The 19,917-nt window shown below is 33.4% G+C and overlaps 1 protein-coding gene and 1 pseudogene across 1 annotated transcript; both read left to right on the top strand.

Annotated features, from left to right (window-relative positions):
- The first annotated feature begins 3,588 nt into the window (after positions 1–3,588).
- LOC128181506 (uncharacterized) lies at positions 3,589–5,069 on the top strand. Its single transcript, XM_052849931.1, has 3 exons — positions 3,589–3,837; positions 4,270–4,383; positions 4,585–5,069. The coding sequence occupies exons 1-3, from the start codon at positions 3,682–3,684 to the stop codon at positions 4,975–4,977; spliced, it is 663 nt and encodes a 220-aa protein (XP_052705891.1). The 5' UTR covers positions 3,589–3,681; the 3' UTR covers positions 4,978–5,069.
- Positions 5,070–6,714: 1,645 nt separating this feature from the next.
- LOC128179279 (uncharacterized) lies at positions 6,715–12,371 on the top strand (annotated as a pseudogene).
- Positions 12,372–19,917: the final 7,546 nt, after the last annotated feature.

Here is a 19,917-nt window from a genome sequence, read left to right as displayed (position 1 = left end):
CATAAATATGTTCATACATTTGTATATAGATATGTTTCGTTTCAGTTCAGTTATCACATGAGTTTGCAGTTTAATTGCTTAGCGCTCTCCATTAATTTGGAAAATAAAGAAGATATAATCGTATCTTACATGTATCTAGGTATTTCATACCAGAATGTATCATACACGTAATTAGCCACATTTATCTCTGAATCTTGTGCTGGAAATATTTTGTATGGGCGACCCCACATCCTGCACCGACACAAAAGCAAGGAATAGTTGTTTTAATGTGTGTTCATGAAAGTGCATTTGAAGAATATCACACACGTCAATTGCAATATTTTAGAACATGATTTTTAAGATCACGATAAATATATTAGTTTTTAATTTTTGATATTCCTTTACAGCTGTAGCAATATGATTAAAGTTAAACTTTTAAAGCCGATCCTCAATGATAAGCTAGGCAAGATCTAACAACATACCGCACAGGGTCGCCTCAGCGCGAACTTTCAAGTAGCCAATGAAATCACTGCTGTCAAAATTTAGATGGTAGTTCGGAAATGTGTTTCTTTATCTCGATGTACCTAAACCTCCGAGGTATCTCGTGTAGTAAAGTCATGGCATAGTGCACGTGGCGTTTCTGACTTTTTGTTATTGCAATTTGCATTATTCAGAGAGGAATGGCAGATTGGATGGATAATAATAACACAATATTGGCGGGAAAAACTTAATTTGGCATAAAATAGACGACAGAGCATCAGAGTTCTAAGAGATAAAGCTATCATGCTATTTTTAGATTTGTTTATACTAAAGTTTGATTCCGATTAGATTACAATTATTCATACTTTTAAAAAGGTCGCTCTGAAGTGACCTCGTACGGGATGATTTTAGAACTTGTAAGTATAGCGTATCGTAGAGTTCTAATTTTGATTAGATTGAATCAGTAGCAAAGCGATAACTTTGTATTGCAGGAACAATTTTTGCCTTAATTTTAGGTCAAAATGCTTATGTAGCATCTCATAAAATTTATCATTCTTTGTTGACCTAAAAAGATGAACCTTGTACTTCCTTTTGTCTTGCTTTGCTCGTAAAACTATTAGACAGACAGACAAATAGGCATGCGCAAGACCACTTAAACCTTTAACAATAACCGTGGCCAGGATGGTAAATACACTACTCAGCAAAAGTCCTGCACAGGTCAATATCCCCCCGCCAAAGGTCACATGTATGTTAATCAATACACCCTCTAGGGGCGCTGCAAGAAAAAAAAGTTAATATACATGTATGAAATGTAAAAATGCTTTATAAAGTTAGATGGTAGATGATGCAAGAGAAGCACGATTAAAGAGGCATGAAATAACCCTGAAAGGTACTTTAAATCTGCATAAATTTGAGGTGTTTTTAAAGCAGTTTGTCATAATGAAATTTAGCACACTACGCAGATGCATATCAGTTTCAATTCGGGAAATCAACAGACGTTTACATTTTTGCTTGAGTGAAAACCATTAGAGATTGCAAAACACGACCTTTTGAAGTATCGTATATATACTTTTATGAGTAATGGTTTAAGTACAAAGTTTTTATTCGGTTAAAGTGAACCAAGTAATGGAGATGAAACGTCATGAGGTCCCAAGTGTCCTCAAATGGTTTAAGTATACGTGTACTAAGTTGTGAAAATGAAAGGTTTAATGTCAAAATGTCAAGTGTAAAACTTGACCCACTTATGCTTGTCATTTTTTGTAGTAACAGTTGCAGTAGCTAGGAAACTCCTTTTCGGCAGAGGTCAAACAATAAACCTCGAATTCATTACATGTACATAGGTGTCCATGATAATCCCCTTTTTATAAAATTTTTATCAATACAACACATTTTACGATTTGTTGAGATGTGAGCTAACCTTAAAGTTTATCAAATTCAATAATATACCCTAAAATATATTATACAGAAGAGATGTATACAAGGCTGTCTAGCCAGTTCATAAATTGATGTGAAACGGCAACTCCATTTTGTATAAAAATTCTTACATCCGGTAATTTTCAAACGAAACTTCTCGGGCATTCCCGGCAGGCTCGGAAAAACACCTTGAATGCATTAACATACACTGGATGTTAAAATTTTATACAAAATAGAGTCGCTTTCCCTTAAAATAAGTATCGACTAGACATCCTTGCATCTCACTTCGGTGGTATTTTTGATGGTTTATCATTGACTTAAATAAAGTCTTGCTAACGTCTCAACAGATCGTAAAATATTTGCATTTATATCAAATTTCAATTTTTTTTTTTTTAAGTGGGGGTCATTGACGCTTATGTAAAGCATTCGAGGTGTTTTTCCGAGCCTGTCGGGAAGACCCGAGATGAGAGAATGATACCATCGAAGTTTTTTACCTAGCTCTGCCGGAAAGGCCTTAAACGTTTTATTTAGTGTAGAACCATTTTAACAAGATCTTGGACTTCTAGTAGGATGTAACGATCAATGACGCTAGTTTCAAGCGAAATATACACAGATTGGGTAGTCTTGCGCAAAATCCAGACAAACCTTGTTGAATTCAAAGAGCCATGGCTGAGTGGCCTATAATGAAATAGACAGGCCTACGTCACATTGCCATTTGACTCAACTATACCCAAAGTCCAAGCTCTTCTTAAAATGTTTCTAGTTATATTCCTGAGTTGTCGTTCGTACTTCACAACACTACATATGATAAAATCTTAAAATATATCGAAACATATCGATTTATACCAAGATAAAATTGTACGTTAATTGTTTGTCGGATATTGTATAAATGTGAAAAGCCTTTTAAAACACATTTCTATTATGTGGTGTTAGTGATGTTTTCAAAACTTAAGGTTGAATTGTTGTTTGTAACATCAACTGTATAATAATTTTTTGTTTGTTTTAGAATTACTACATGGAATCATTAATCTCTTCTTTGACACTTGTTTTTTTTTTATCAAACATAATAAATAAAATTATCAATCATTAATTTATGAATTATAAAGATTTGCTCTCTCTCTCTCTCTCTCTCTCTCTCTCTCTCTCTCTCTCTCTCTCTCTCTCATTTATCTTAAGTTCTATTTATTCATACAGTATAAAGTTTATGCTAAAACGCAATTAGTGTAGGTTACAGAATCTAGAGCTTGCACTCACATCACAGGTTAGTACTAAGTTAGATATAGAAAACATTCAGGTCACCAATGATATTTGTGGTTTTTTACTGTTTAATCTCTCTTTTGAAAGGTATATATATGGAACGCCATAGCTGCCTTATGTGGTTATTTAACGAGAAGGTGGTGCTTTATTATGTTATGCTGTGGTTATTTCATGTGAAGATGGTGCTTTATTATATGAAGATGGTGCTTTATTATATGAAGATGGTGCTTTATTATATGAAGATGGTGCTTTATTATATGAAGATGGTGCTTTAATATATGAAGGTGGTGCTTTATTATATGAAGGTGGTGCTTTATTATATGAAGATGGTGCTTTATAATATGAAGGTGGTGCTTTATTATATGAAGGTGGTGCTTTATTATATGAAGGTGGTGCTTTATTATATGAAGGTGGTGCTTTAATATATGAAGGTGGTGCTTTATTATATGAAGATCATATGGAGAAATAAGTCCGATTTTTTCTCATTAATATTCATTAACCACACTACGTAAATCCTGACGTCACAATGCATATAGTTCAAAGGGCGCCAAAATGCAAACGCGAGGACGTAATATTGACTTTAAAAAGTTGTCGGAGGGTCAAACAGAAGAGGAGAATAAAAGGAAACTTAGGAAAGCATCCAAGTGTTATGTGTATGAAAACAAATTTAATGTAGAGAGGCTCATATGTAAACGAAAAGATGGATTGGTAAGTAAGAATTTATTATCATATTTATTGAATTCAATATGGGGAATATGTTTAAGCACCAATGGGTACAGTAATGGCGACGTGCTGCAGTTCGCTCAAATATTATGATATATTGGTGTGATGTAACAGAATAACTAATTTTTAGTATAATTTATTTAAGATTAGCAACATTTTTTGTGAAATGACTTAATAGAAAGTCAGAGCAGTGATTATTACGTTGTGTTTATCTTGTATACAAATATGAGAGGCCCACGACAGGGTGCTCAATTAATAGTGTTATTATTGGAATGAAAAAAATATCATAAAACAAAATTTTGTTTAGTGTCAAAGTAAGTAAAAGTATCCAAATTATTTATTTTTTTATTTATTTATTTATCTATTTGTTTATCTATTAATCATGAATATAAATTCATTTTTCCATATTTTTTCTAGATTCAGAAATACCTAGTAAAGTGGGAGTCGTATTCGGAGTACGAATGTACCTGGGAGCCTTGGTTCCATTTGCCCAAAATAATTTTAGACGATTTCAGTACGCCAAAAATTGAGGTAAGCATATAACTATCGAGCCATTTACTGATCAGTTAGAATGATATTTTTAAAATCAAAAGAAAAGTAAAAATGAACCGGTATGTACCAGATGTTTTGGCAAAATTTAATCGAGATCCGCATTTACAAACTTGAGTTAAATACAGATGTAATTTCAAAACCGTATTAATAAAATATTTTTAATGTAATGTTTTTTGGCAGATAGATCCAGACACTTTGCAGGAAATATCCGACGAGTTCCGCACCGCAGTGCAGGCCAGACTTTCACAAAGGGTTGGGTCCCACTTCTACATTTCCTCAACGTTTGATTCCTTCCGCCGTTTGTTCCATAACAGAGGAACGGAGGTCCAAAAGGGGAGAAAACTTCTACAGAGAGACGATTTTAGTGGATTATTGCTTCCAGAGGACTGGGACATTTTTGTATACACGAAACTGGGAGAGGGACGAGCTGTTTCGTTTCCAATCAAAGTAACGCCGACTCTAAGGTGGAGTAAAAAATGCTATAGAGTAGTGTCTGGGTCCTTGGTTGAAGCCCCACGAAGGCCACTGGAGTCATGGAAAGTTGAAATTAGTACTGCCAGATACCATGTTTAATAATGACGTTTTCTTGGCAATATTGAATTAGGCCTATTGTTCTTGCACGCATGTATGATTGTGTTCATATCATATTAGAATTTTAAATGTTGTACCACCATTGTGCAGTTTATATAAATATTGACAATTATACTGAATTGCACAGTTCTGACTTTGACTTTGGATTGAAATAGAACAACATGACATCATTGACATGATGAGTTCATTTTATCATTTATTTATTCTTAAATTAATATAAATTTATAATATGTATTATTTATAGTTTTTAAATTGTTATCGTAAAACGCATATATATTATATGAATCAAGTTACAAGATAATAATGAGTTTTATGTTCATATGTTTATATTTGTTAAGAACTGAAATAAAAAGAATTGTAAACCTGAAAAAAATCTATTTGTTGTCTGATAATTTACTAGCACGACAAAAAGCAACATACTTATCATGGAATGTGCGTTACGGGCGGTTGGGGTACGAAGTATATTTATATATAACTGAATATATCCAAGTTGACATCCCGTGGTTTGGAACAGATCATTTTAAAACTGAGGCTGATTCACTTAAATAACGTAAGAATAATCTTAATACCTCTCTCTCTCTCTCTCTCTCTCTCTCTCTCTCTCTCTCTCTCTCTCTCTCTCTCTCTCTCTCTCTCTCTCCATAGGCTAGTTAAAACACCCTTTGTGTGCCCCTGAAATGTCGCTTAAATCAAATATACATTAAAAGAGGTTTTCTGGTTTGTGCCCCTTTGGCGCCCCTTTTCCTACAAGCAGCACCCCCAAAAAAGACAATTTTTAAAACTAATTGGCACATTCATTTTAGTTAGAAAGAAATTAAAACGTACATTTATTTAAAGAATGGAATATCAAATACTAGAGAGCACCATGGCAACTCGTTTATATCAATTAAAAAAATCGAAATTCTGTGTCAAAATTGGCAATAATCGACTTAATTCACTATTTTACTATGAAAATGGTTCATTTCTCGCTTCAAATTTTCATATTCAAACGGCACAATAAAAAATAAACCAATTTTTAATCGAATAGCGTCATTTTTTTTCTACCGGTGTGTAGGTGAAATTCATACCATGGCAAAATGTTCCGGCGTAAGCGTTTCCGAGTTATTTGAGAAATTTTAAATGTTCATTATACATTACTTTGAAATAGTTACAACCTCAATTTCAAGATGGCGGCCGTATGCAAATTAGACAAATCGGACTTATTTCTCCATATGTGGTGCTTTATTATATGAAGATGGTGCTTTAATATATGAAGGTGGTGCTTTATTATATGAAGGTGGTGCTTTATTATATGAAGATGGTGCTTTAATATATGAAGGTGGTGCTTTATTATATGAAGGTGGTGCTTTATTATATGAAGATGGTGCTTTATTATATGAAGGTGGTGCTTGAATATATGAAGGTGGTGCTTTATTATATTATGCTGTGGTTATTTCATATGAAGATGGTGCTTTATTATATGAAGATGGTGCTTTATTATATGAAGATGGTGCTTTATTATATGAAGATGGTGCTTTATTATGTGAAGATGGTGCTTTTTTATGTGATGGTGATCACTCGGAACTCCTCTTATTTTGACGACTGAGTTTAAACGCTATTTTTCAAAATTTTGAAAGTTAAACAAAAGAATTAATCTTATTAAAATCTAGTTAATACACAATTGCTAGCTCCTCTTCTCGTTTGCGTAATAAGTATATACGCCAACGAGATGATCTGTGTTCATGTACGACTTGACCTCAACCGAACGTACCATTATTGACGAAAATGGCGGAACCGACAAACTCAATCATGCCGATGAAGAGAATATTAGAAGAACTTAAGTTAAGTAACCTAATCCCGACTTTTGAGTCCGAAAAAATTGATAGTTCTAATTTTTTGAGTTTGAGCGAAGAGCAAGTAATTATATTAGGGGTAACTGCCCTAGGAGACAGGATAAAACTGGAAGAAAAAGTACGGGAAAATCAGAGGGAAAAAAAGACAAATTTAGCTGATCTTATAAAGTCACAACGAGATGTCCTTTTTATTGGTAAAAGAAAAGGGAAAAAGCAAAGAAATACTAGCAAGATATCCTCATCTAATAAAAAGCCGCGTGGAATAGGTAATAGACGTTGGACTGTTACAGTTGTATGTTTACCAAACAAAGATTCAAATTCTATTCCAACTGCACTGCAGAAGGAAACAAATTTCAAGGCTGGCCTTGGACCGAAAAAAATCTGCCTATCAACCAATGACACTGAATCTGAGGTAATGGCAAAAATATCATCAGATGCTATAGATGAGAATTCTGAGAATTTGGGAATTCCTCAGTTACAGACTTGTGGAGGGTTTGAGCTTTTAAAATGCAGACAGAATTGTCGTGACTTAACATTGATTGACTGTGAATGGAATGCAATGACTTTAAAGAAGTTTTTGGAAAATCAAGCAAAAATATACGTCAGACCAATTCAGAGAAGCTTGTCGACAGATCCAGTAAATGAACATAGCGAGCAGGAACAATCGAAAGCCCACTGTCATTACTGCAGGCAGATGTTTAGTGTTCGGGAACTTAGAGAACATTTACATGCATGTGAACTCCGGTCTAATCTAATTAGTGAAAGTGAGGATGAATTACCTGACCCACACCTGACACAAGATTTTTCCAATAAAAAAAGTGACTTTGAAGAAGTGATAGATCAGAAAACTGCTCTTGAACAAGTTGAGGATTTTGTCAGTGATAAGAGTCCAGAAAGTCCTGAACAATTAAGAACTGGCCACTTGACCGTGCCTGAGAATACCAGTTCTGGTGATTTATTTGTTGATAGAAGTTCCGTTCAAACAGAATTTTCATCTCAAATCTTAAATCAGACAGTCATTAATGATGTCACCCCTGCTGAAGACATGGAAGATGACAGTCAAGGAACCACATCTGATGCATGTGGAGGCCCGATGGACTTTATCATAGCAAAAGCCATAGACTATTGTATTTCTGAAAGCATCCAGGACCCTGTAGAAATTCTGAGATACTTGCAGTCTGTTATTGTTTGTGGCAGACAATTGGAAATCACAGACACAACACAATGTGATGAAGGAGACACAAATTTCATCATAGTGGACAGAAACAACATATTGGAGACAGGATTCGAAGAGGTCAATTCCATATCAAATCTACAAAAGACACTTGAAGTGCAGTTTTATGATGAGGTAAATGAGAAAATTTTATTGTATTAATTTCATTTCAAAATAGCTATCCTTGCATATATGCACTGTCCAAAAATTTGATTATCAGTTAAATTTAATTTGTGTATGAAAGTAATATAACCCTAATTCTATTTTTTTTAAACATGTTTATGCTTTCCTTGTCATGTTCATAACAATTTAAAGCAAAATTGGCAGATTTAAAAAAAAGGTCCCTTTTTTTTGGCAGACAGCCATTGATCAAGGAGGCCCCAGAAAAGAGTTTCTGGCCCTAATTTTATCAGCCATAAAAGAGAAATATTTTGACAAAGGACTTCGAGAGTTCATGGCTGCTGACTATACTGTGATCGGAAAACTCATAGGTGAGTATGTATTGTAAATCAATTATCAAAAACATAAAGAAAATATAACATGAATTAAATATACAGTTTAATAGATAAATTATTCAGAAGTTAGCATCTAGACTATTAGTTATCCAGGTTCAATCAAGGGTTTACGAGGATTAAAATGAACATAAATAAATTTACACCTGGTGTATTTTTTAATCACGTGAAAGTAATAAAATCCAAAATGCACACCTTTAAATTAATTGCAAATACATTTAATTTTGTTAATGCATATGAAAGCAGTTTCTGTTCTGATAGTAATATGATAAAAAATGTGTTTACATATACTATATAGTGAGTTTCATTAATTACATTAATTAGATTAATGCTTAGATCATATACAATATTAGAAGGGCAAAGCTTTTTTGCATGTACGTGAGTTTCATATATTTCCAAATGTAAATTACATATTTTCAGGTTTAAGTATGCTACAGAATGGACCTGTGCCAAAATTTTTTGATGAAAGCACTCTAAACAGGCTTTTTTCAAACAACAGCTCAGAAGAATTTGAATCAGCATGTGTTCACAATTTGAAGAAAGGTTTAGACTGTCTTGGTCTGATCAAGGTAAATGATGATAAATTGTGTGGAATCTGTTGTCTCCTCCATCAAACTCATATTAGTAATAAAAATTGATATACATATTATCATTAATTTTATAAAAAAAAGTTACATATGTTTGGTAAATACATGAATGTATATTTAATATACATGACAATTTTAGGTTGGCTGTGTTTTGCCAATGTTCCGCCATCTTTTTCGACCAAGCAGTTGTACACTCACAATTAAAGCTGTGATACAGCTTTTGCAGCCAAAATTTTCAGAGGAGGGATCAAACAGCAAACGATATGAGAGTGCAGTTTATACATTATTTCTGAAATATTTGAGAGCAGTTGCAAGTAAGCTTTTTATAACTCTTCCATCCTTCAAATCTTAGGAAAAAACTAAGTTGGTGAAGACATTTGATGTGTCTTTTTGTTTGTAGATATTTCAATTTACAAATTGATATAAGAAACTGATTTTTGGTTGGTTAAAATGTTTAAATCTTTGTGTGTTACAGTATTATTATTCAACAACGTTACACGCAAAGAATATGTGGAATGTAAATATAAAAGATTGACCACTAAAGGCATGCAAGTCTCTTTTTACCAAAACTTTAGAATTGTTGACCCCTGAAGCTAGGGTATAAATAATCTGATCATCATCTAATGAACATCTGACCCCCTACCCCTTTTTAATGTATTGATGTTTGTAAAGAGCAAATAGTACAAGTGGAAGAGTCTTGGATTAGGGTTAAGACTCCTAAATGAAGCTTAAAAATAAATATGAAAATACGAGACCCCTGACAGGTCCATCTAAGGGCTATGGTGACTGTCAAGGCGGTGGGCCTCTTGGATTTTGATAATGCAAAACATTTAGTGCAATTTAACTCCTAAATTGCAAAATGAAATTCAAGTTGGATTGGGGGTTCATGTATCTCATTTTCACTAGGCCTCTAAAAAAAAATTGTGTGTTTAGGGTAACATTAATGAAAAAATTAGGTTAGGTAGGTAGGGATATTTTTTTATTTTATCATATTTTTTTCTGCATGAATCCTAAGAATGTTTGTTTGTGTCATACTTAAAACCAGATTTTTTAATAGAAATAATATAAAATCACAATCGGATAAAAACAGACATCTAAAAATGGTAGGATCAGGGCATTTTTGTAGGTTAGGTCGGGTTACACTAAACTTACAACTTTTTTTTATAGCAGGGACTTGGTATAATATTCAACCATTTCCATGAACACAGAAAGTCAAATTTAAAACAGTAGTAAAAGTGCAATATGTGTATAAATTCTATGACTTAATATGAGAAATTAAGAACATTGTTAAAGAGGAAAAGCCACAATTGGCAACAAAAATATGTATACCACAATGCTTCCTTAAGAAATTTATATTTTATGTTTTAATTTATAGAAATATATTTATCCATTTTGTTCGGAAACTGTTTTGTAGGTGGTAGAAGGGGAACTGTTGGTCTCAGGGATGTACTGCAGTTTGCTACTGGAGCAACAGAAGAACCTGTTCTTGGTTTTGTCCTGCATCCATCCATTGAATTTGTGGAAAGCACACCGGGCACCTCCTTTATTCCAACTGCAAGCACTTGTACCAACACTTTGAAAATACCCAGACCATCTGCTGAAATTCCCCTCCCACAAGAAAAGGATCTTTTCTCGTACTACGATTATGCATTTTTAAATGCATATTTTGGTCTTATGTAACTTGAAAGAACTATTTCTAAAATTGATTCAGCACATCACATCGCAGAACCAACATTGCTACATGTAACACTTTGATGGAGTAACATTCTCTTATAATATGAAATGCATGTAAGGCCAAGGTGTAAAAGAATGTGAATAATTAAAAGATGTCTTTATTACAGGTTTTGAATAATGTGTGGTAATTGATTAATTTGGACTCATTGATCTGCGAACACCTTGTAATTTTTTTCATTGAGTTGTTGAACAGATCAGTGTGTATTCTTTTTACCGGTATATGATTTTGCATATTTATTTTTTAGCTCCCCTGAGCATCATTTTGTCTGCCACTGGTTTGTCTGTCTTTGAACTTTTAACATTTGAGTATTTTCTAGAACCATTTTATTTTTTCGCTAAAACCATATGGCAAAAGCAATTGACACTTATGTGGAAACATCCTCAGTTTGGGTAGATTTAATTTCATTCAAATCATGATCCCCAGGGGATAGGATGATGACACTATGGGATTGGGGTGTTATTATTTTTACACAGATGTTTTTCAAAATGTGTGTTCCATTTTAAAATATGTGTGGAATTTTAGATATTAACTATTTGAAAAAAAACATGACATGCTATTTTTTATAGAAATTTCTGTTTTTCACTTTTTAAAGCTGCTTGAAGTATCCTTATCATTTGACTGATGTTTCTCATGTGAGAGTGAGGATTGTGGCCCCTGCTAGTTTTGCATTTTTTTAAAGCAGTAGTTCTTAGTCATTAAGGTGTTGAGTTTGATTTATTTTTTTTAGCTAATACTCATATGTGAACACATTTTCTAGAATGTATTACTTCAAAGAGAAGTGAAATATGTGTGATTTGTTATGGTAATTATACCCCCGCTCCGAAGGAGAGGGGGTATACTGTTTTACCCTTGTGTGTCTGTCCGTCCGTCTGTCTGTCTGTCTGTCCGTCCGTCCGTAACAAAAATTTCTGTCGCATTTATCTCAGAAACTATTTATCGCAGATGCTTGAAATTTTAACACAGTGTTTGTTAAGGCATGCCATATCGTGGTATATATTTTTGTACTAATCAGACGTCAACTTCCTGTTAAATGACGACTTCGCTTATTTTTTAACCAAAATTTTCAAACAAATTTTCGTCAAAGATTTCTCAGCAACTATTTATCGCAGATGCTTGAAATTTTTACACAATATTTGTATAGGCATGCCATATCGTGGGATATATTTCTGTACCAATCGGGTGTCAACTTCCTGTTAAATGACGACTTTGTTTATTTTTAGCCAAAATTTTCAAACAAATTTTCGTCAAAGATTTCTCAGCAGCTATTTATCGCAGATGCTTGAAATTTTAACACAATATTTGTTTTGGCATGCCATATTGTGGGATATATTTCTGTACCAATCGGATGCCAGCTTTCTGTTAAATGTCGACTTTGCTTATTTTGCATATTCACATCAGAGCGGGGGTATCACTAGTGAGCATTGGCTCACAGATATCTTGTTTTCTTTTATTGTTAATGGTAAAGAACCTTCACATTTAAATAAAACATTTCACGACTTTCTTGGTTATTTTAGATTTATGTCAAGCATCAGTGTGCCCATCTTTTTTTTAAACTTTCACCCTTTAATAAGGGAGATAATTATAAAGAAGTTCTCAGAGACAAGAGGTATTGAGAAGCAAGTTACTTATGATTAATACAGGAAGTTTTTAATATGCTCATAAAGCTCGACCAGGGTAATAAAGTGATCATAGAAGGTATAATGATGTACTGGTAAATTAAGGTAAAATAATATTGTTTTTTCTGCAGTCTGTAATGAAGCATTATACACCAATCTACAAAGTATGACAGTCCAAAACTGTCCTTTTAAATGTTTTGATTTATTTCACAAAATATTTGAACTTGAATTAGATGTGGTACAATTGCTTGTATCTGTTAATCTGTTGGGGCGTTTCTTTCAATGATTTCCAAACATTTCAGATAATAGTCTATTCCAAAGTTAATTGTATGCCTAGGTGGTTCCATTGACAATTCTAGCCTGCACTGATCACTTATCCTGTGATCAAAGGGCTGGAAGATTGGTCTACCACTCTCTTCTTCATTGCTGTTTTCATCAATGTACCCTTCAGTTCCAAAGTCCTGCAGATTTGATCCTAAAATTCCAGTGGGGTGTTGAAGTTGTCCACTTGTCCACAAACTCATAGGAGAGGATTTTACAGTTCTTAACTTATGTCGAGCCCACGCTTCTTGCCAGAATTGCAATTTTCTATTTATTTCAGACAAGAAAACATAATGTAAAGAAGTTGTGTGGATCAAATTTAAAGGATCAAGAAAACCTTGATCTTCCATGAAATAGAACAGATTGTAGAAGAAACTAAGCACACCTTCAAATACATCTCTCCATAATCTCTCAATCCTCTGATTGTGAGTGCTCTTCCCTGTAATCATACTATTTTGTCCATTTTGATTCAACATAAAGTCAGCTACAGAAACATTTTCAAGCCCTTTGTCTGATCTGACTTTATTTGGTATCCCATATTTTTCAACACCAGACAAGAAGCAATCTAGTATTGTTTTTGACGTATTGTTGTCAGTGCATTTTAAAAATGTTACTAAGCGGCTAAAACCGTCAATACCCCCAACTATAACAAATCTCCAACGAACAAGTTTGTGATTTGTGTCAATATGCCACAGGTAATTTGGACCAGGGACATCGTATACTCGTCTATGAAGTCTTCCAGTACGTCTGTCGTGCACGCCTTGATCATCCATCCTATGAATACTATCTCTTAGCCTCCATCTTTGAATTCTTATTCCTTTTAATATAAGCATTTGTCGCAACATAGTTTCACCACACAAAGGAAACTCTTTCACAATTTCGCCTAGTTTAAGGTCTAAATTATCGTCGTCAATTTCTGAGAAGGTCATTTTGCTCAAACCAAACTCTGACATTCTTCTATAAACAGTTCTTTCAGACACAGAAAGTAGTTTAGAAATATCTGAAATTTGCATGTCATTTTCTAGGGCATTTTGAAGGAATGATTTGGGTATTTCAAATTTTGGAGCACCACAATTTGTAAATACTTTTGGGGGCAAAATTGCTCCATATTTAATACATTCAGTCCTTAATTTCATCATTTCTGTCCTGTTTGAAATGCCCAAACTTTCCAATTGATAAGCTGATAATCTACAAACAACGTCTGTACTAATTTTCTCCCTCTCAAAATTTGGGATTGCATGGTCCAAGTTTAATCTTTGTAGAATCTGTTGCAAATCTGCTGATCTAGAAGCCATTGTAGCTCTTCCAAAGAAGAAAGATTAGGATTAAAGGGGTTCCGAATGTTATTATCATTCACCTAAATACAATCACATAACAACCGAACCATAACCACAGCATAATATAAAAAAGCACCTTCATATCAAAATGCACCTTAACATAATAAAGCACCTTCACATAAAAAAGCACCACCTTCACATAAAAAAGCACCACCTTCATATAATAAAGCACCACCTTCACATAATAAAGCACCTTCATATAATAAAGCACCTTCATATAATAAAGCACCACCTTCATATAATAAAGCACCACCTTCATATAATAAAGCACCACCTTCATATAATAAAGCACCATCTTCACATGAAATAACCACAGCATAACATAATAAAGCACCACCTTCATATAATAAAGCACCACCTTCATATAATAAAGCACCACCTTCATATAATAAAGCACCACCTTCATATAATAAAGCACCATCTTCATATAATAAAGCACCATCTTCACATGAAATAACCACAGCATAATATAATAAACCACCATCTACATATAAAATAGCCACATAAGGCAGCTATGGCGTTCCATATATATATCTGAATTACGATATGATAAATGATACATGTATGAAGATAATGCTGAGGGTTAGAGAGAGAGAGAGAGAGAGAGAGAGAGAGAGAGAGAGAGAGAGAGAGAGAGAGAGAGAGAGAGAGTTTTTTAATGTTATAATGTTATATATCTTAAATCATAAAACTGTAGTAATTTCAGAAATCAAAATTGATGAACTAAAGCTTGTGTTATTGGTCAATGTGGTAATGGTTAGGTTTTTTTTAAATTTTTTATTGGTAATCTTTTTTTTTATTCAAAGATTAACAATTTTTCACCCTTTTCGCAATTCATTGTAATTTTTTTTTTAATTAAATTATTTCTAGCAAATTACATGGCAAAGGCTTGATTACACAGTGGTTTTCTACAGATACTTTGTATACTTTTTAAAGTTATCTTTCTTTCCGTCAATATTTTCTACACAAAGTTTTTATTGATTCTTATCAAAAGAGATCTATACATGCCAGTTTTCATAGCTAAGTTTTGGTGGGCCTCTTTATCCAATATTGGGTTTATAAATATCGAACATATATCAACACACGATAAATTTTAACTGCGACATTGAACTAGTGGTCCAATATTTTATCAAATATGTTGATAGAGAAAATAATTTTTTTTCATATATAAACATACCATATTGGCCTGTTTGCTTTTTATGCGATAGTTATCTGTCAAGTGGGTGTAAACTCTATAGTTTCGGTTACAATCCTACATGTGTGCTAATAGTACTTATTTATAAACACCTTATGTAAATTACAAATATCACAACGTGTGATGAGTAGTAAAATGTATCTACGCATGTTGATATTGCTTAGATGATTTTATGTAGCTATATATTACATATACATGTCACCTTCATACACAGAGAGAGAGAGGGGGGGGGGGCGTTATGTAAACTTTCGTATATATATATATACTTTTCAATATGAATCAGCAGAGAGAGAGAGAGAGAGAGAGAGAGAGAGAGAGAGAGAGTTGTATACAGGAGTTTTAATGTTAACAAGTTTGACCTGTGCGTGCACGGGTTGACATTGCATATGATACCAGGCTTTTACAATAATATATAGATACATCGAAACACCGTATATTGTTGACATTTGCATATAACCAAACTTCAAGCCTACAATAATGCTAATGCTAATAATTTCACTGCACAGCTCTGCTGGGTTGGAATAATCTAACTGTGTCTCTGGAAAGGCCTTCACCACAGCCTCCCGGGATTTAGCGTGAATATAATGCGCATGCGCAAGATTGTAAAATCCAAAAAATTCAGATGATTTCCGGAATTTTTTGAAGAATTTTCGTTGATTTTTAATCAACGAAGCTTGATTGAGAAAAAATAAAAACAAATTGAAAATCTTCAAGTACCAATGATGTTTAAAATATATAAAACAAAAGACAGTACTCTTCCGCTTTATCGGTATTAAAGCTAAAAAATTCGAGTCTATTATTTTGATATAGTAGTAGTAGTAGACCTATAGATATACTAGTAGTTCTTAAATCATAAAATTTTACCATATATGCATGTTTTAGATAATTAAATTTAACTTACATTGATAGCATATCACTTAGTCTTATCAGTTTTACAGGGGCTTTGTGATTTTATGATTTTTTTTTTTACTTTTTATGATTACAATGCTCTATCTTGTGTATAATTCTAAAATCCCCAGACATACATGGATATGTTTACCGGTATTAGAAAAATAGTTGTGATATGTATTCTGAATTATAATATCAATTTCAGTTGTTGTGACATCCAAATCGTTTATATAAGGTTTGTGTTCATGCTTTTTTCAATTTTAAATATACAGGTGTTTTTTTTCAAAGATTAACAATTTCATATCCTTTTTGCAATTCGTTTTATGAAAACTTAAATTATTTCTCGCAAATTTTATGCAAATAAAAACATGACAGTTCTAAACCCTGTTTACACAGTGGTATGCTACAGAAATATACTTTTTAGTGTTATCTCTTTTTCCTTCAATATTTTCTGCACGAAGACGTCAAGCAGCCCGAGATCGCCGGCATATTGTTGGGTTTTTTTTCTCCCCTGTCCGCTGTCCCTCTACTTCCAACATCTACCCATCCCAAACATTGACAATGATTAAACTATAGAAAAAAACACGTTTTTATTAATTCTTACAATAAGAGATAATGTGGGGGGGGGGGGGTCATATATCGAATATATAAACGTACATTACAATCATATACATACACATGATAAACTTTAACTTCGACATTGAACCAGGGGTGCAAAATCATATCAAACATTTTGATAGAGAAAAAAAATAGTGAATTTTGCTTTCATATGTACACATCCCAACTGGCCTGTTGGCTTTTTTAGGTGATAGTTATATATGTCATTTGGGTGTAAAGTTGTAAACTGTAGTTTAAAACAGTACTTATTCAAAAACACCTTATGTAAATTACTCAACGTGTGATAAGCTTAAGTAGTAAATTGTATCTACGCATGTTGAAATTGCTCTGAGAGAGAGAGAGAGAGAGAGAGAGAGAGAGAGAGAGAGAGAGAGAGAGAGAGAGAAAGAGAGAGAGAGACAGAGAGAGAGAGAGACAGAGAGAGAGAGAGAGAGAACTTCACGTAAAATTTTGTCTATAGATAAATTCTATTCAAACTTACAATGAACATGCAAATTATGATAAGAAAGGAAAATTAATATTTATGGATCAATCTCAGTTTTTATATGAAAAATCAGTTTAATGAAGACAAAAATCAATTTTTAATCAACTACAACATCGGCGAATAACTTTTCAGTAAGAAACAGCAGAACTAAACGGCATCCTATAGCTACATGAACATACATGTATATACTAGTGCATCAAGATTGGAACAGCAGCAGACGAGATGAGCAGTTCCGGTGAGATTTCGTCCTCTGTCTGGAAACGAGTTCAAATCCGTATATGACACCCTCCAGGGTTGAATTAGTCTCGTACATGTATATACAGAAAAAAATCACCAATACTTACATAGACGTATTATGCCAGGTAATGTATAGGTATATCTTGTTCCCCTAAAATAAAGCCACGATACATGTATATCGGGGAATAAGGCTACGGCTGAAACACGATTATAAGGTTTATAAATGACAACCACATGCTTGATAATTATTAAAATTAATTAAAATATTAGGTTTGGGCATGATATTTATAATAAGAGTTTGAGGGTGTTGTTTGGTGGTGGGGTGAGGTTGGTTTGTGAACCTACGGGCAAACAGCTGATTGTTTGTAACAACTCAAGTACTTTTGGGTACACTAGTTTATGGGATGGCAACCATTTATATTTCCTGTATATTTATTGTTATTATATTGTCATGTACTTATTTTCGTACTTTTAGTGTCAATTTTGTAACACATTTGTTTTTGTTTCAAGTTGTATTTCAGTTTGTGTACTAAGATAAGGTTTTTTTTATAATATTAACATATCTGTGAACCTACGGGCAAACAGTTGATTGATTGTAACAACTCAAGTACTTTTGGGTATAATACTAGTTTATGGGATGGTAACCATTTTATACGATTATTTATTGTATGTAAATGTATTAGAACAGTCTTACGGAGAAATAAGGTTTGGGGAGAGGGGGGGGGGGGGTCCAGGGTGGGGACAAAGATCACGCTTAAATAGTCCATAACAATCTCAAAATCAGATAGTCTGTTACCATCAGATTTTCCTCATTAATCTACTCAATCATAATACTTTATCTTTGTAGTGTTTTTATACGGTTTACGGTAATGTACATGTATACACATATATATGGGTGTGGCGTTTCGCGGTTAAACATCTGCTCACATTTCTTCTCTGTTCATTCGACGTCATTTCATTGTACGATATCCTTCTTTCACGGATTGGCCATCTTGATAACGATATATACATGTACATGTACGTCTGTGTGTATTTTTAAGACATCCTGTTCATAATGTACGTGAACGTGTCAGGTCGTTGTCTCTGTGTGTAAAATAGCACGGGGATTTTTTGGATTTTTATTTTAATTTATTTTTTTTCATTTTTTTTAAGTTCATGTAAATTAGTACATGCTATTACAAGAAGGTCTTTATTCGAATTTCATCAAAAATGTTGGGATTCTTCCTCTATACTACTGTGGAATCATTTAAATTGGTGGGGGGCAATTTTCGTGGATTGTTGGCATTTTGCTTATTCATGGGGATTTAATTTCATGGATGTGCTGGTTTTCAGTTTAGTAAGAAAACTTCCTCTTACAAAACTTGTTTTCATGGAGGATGTAAATTCGTGGGGGAGGGCTACCCACGAAAACCACGAAAATTGAGCCACCACGAATTCTAATGATTCCACAGTATCTATATGCCGCCTCACCCTCCGGGTAGAGAGAAAACTTGCGAGACAGTATCAATGACTGATAAAAAAAACATTGTGTATATAAACAATATAGGCAGTTGAAAAATATACCCGCCTCACAGTCCATTTTTATTATGAGAAAAATAATAGCGTCATATTCCTTTGTTAAAACTACAAACTGTATCAGTATATGAAATAGATCGTGGAAACACCAGCAATATAAAGTCAAAGACTGGCGTTTCGTTATCTCTATTATGATATAATTTATAGACATGTTTGTTTATTTTCTAAAATGCAAATACTCTTTTAAAAATATTTTCAATTTAATTCGCATGTATATTAATGTTTTCATACTTATTCCATGCTAACAAAAACCACGCATCAATAAAATAAATGAGGATATAACATGAAGAGTGTGTATTAATTTATTAAGAGTTTGTACATGTATCTACTATGGAGCGATACTATACTTTACCTACCGAATTGAATAACTGAATTTTTATATTCAAGACCCCCGAAGATCTAGTTGTTGAAATTCTACTCAATAGATTAACTATATATTACTTTTAATTGTGTATTTTCTGTATATATTTGAATTGTACAATTTTAAAAAACAGTTGTGTAATTATTACATATATTTACATTTTAAGGAGAAGAATGTTTAAGTTGTTCGAACTTGTTTCTAATCCCTTTGTTTATACTGTAGAGAGAGAGAGAGAGATAGAGAGAGAGAGAGAGAGAGATGGAACTCCCACACTCTAGATACACGCCAGCATTTCTGTGTTGATAGATGATAAGTGTATTGATATTGACTCACATCATATAAGGGATTTACCTGTCCAGGTGAGACAAGGTACACTGAATACACCTTGACGCACGGGATCGGCCAACAGGA

Source organism: Crassostrea angulata, chromosome 4 (genome assembly GCF_025612915.1).
Source record: "Crassostrea angulata isolate pt1a10 chromosome 4, ASM2561291v2, whole genome shotgun sequence".
NCBI classification, from domain to species: domain Eukaryota; kingdom Metazoa; phylum Mollusca; class Bivalvia; order Ostreida; family Ostreidae; genus Magallana; species Magallana angulata.
This window is presented reverse-complemented; position numbering and strand designations above follow the sequence as displayed.

Coding starts and splice junctions, on each gene's coding strand:
- LOC128181506 (XM_052849931.1), top strand. CDS start 3,682: ATGCAAACGCGAGGACGTAATATTGACTTTAAAAAGTTGTCGGAGGGT. Junction 3,838..4,269: donor GTAAACGAAAAGATGGATTG/GTAAGTAAGAAT, acceptor TATTTTTTCTAG/ATTCAGAAATACCTAGTAAA. Junction 4,384..4,584: donor TCAGTACGCCAAAAATTGAG/GTAAGCATATAA, acceptor GTTTTTTGGCAG/ATAGATCCAGACACTTTGCA.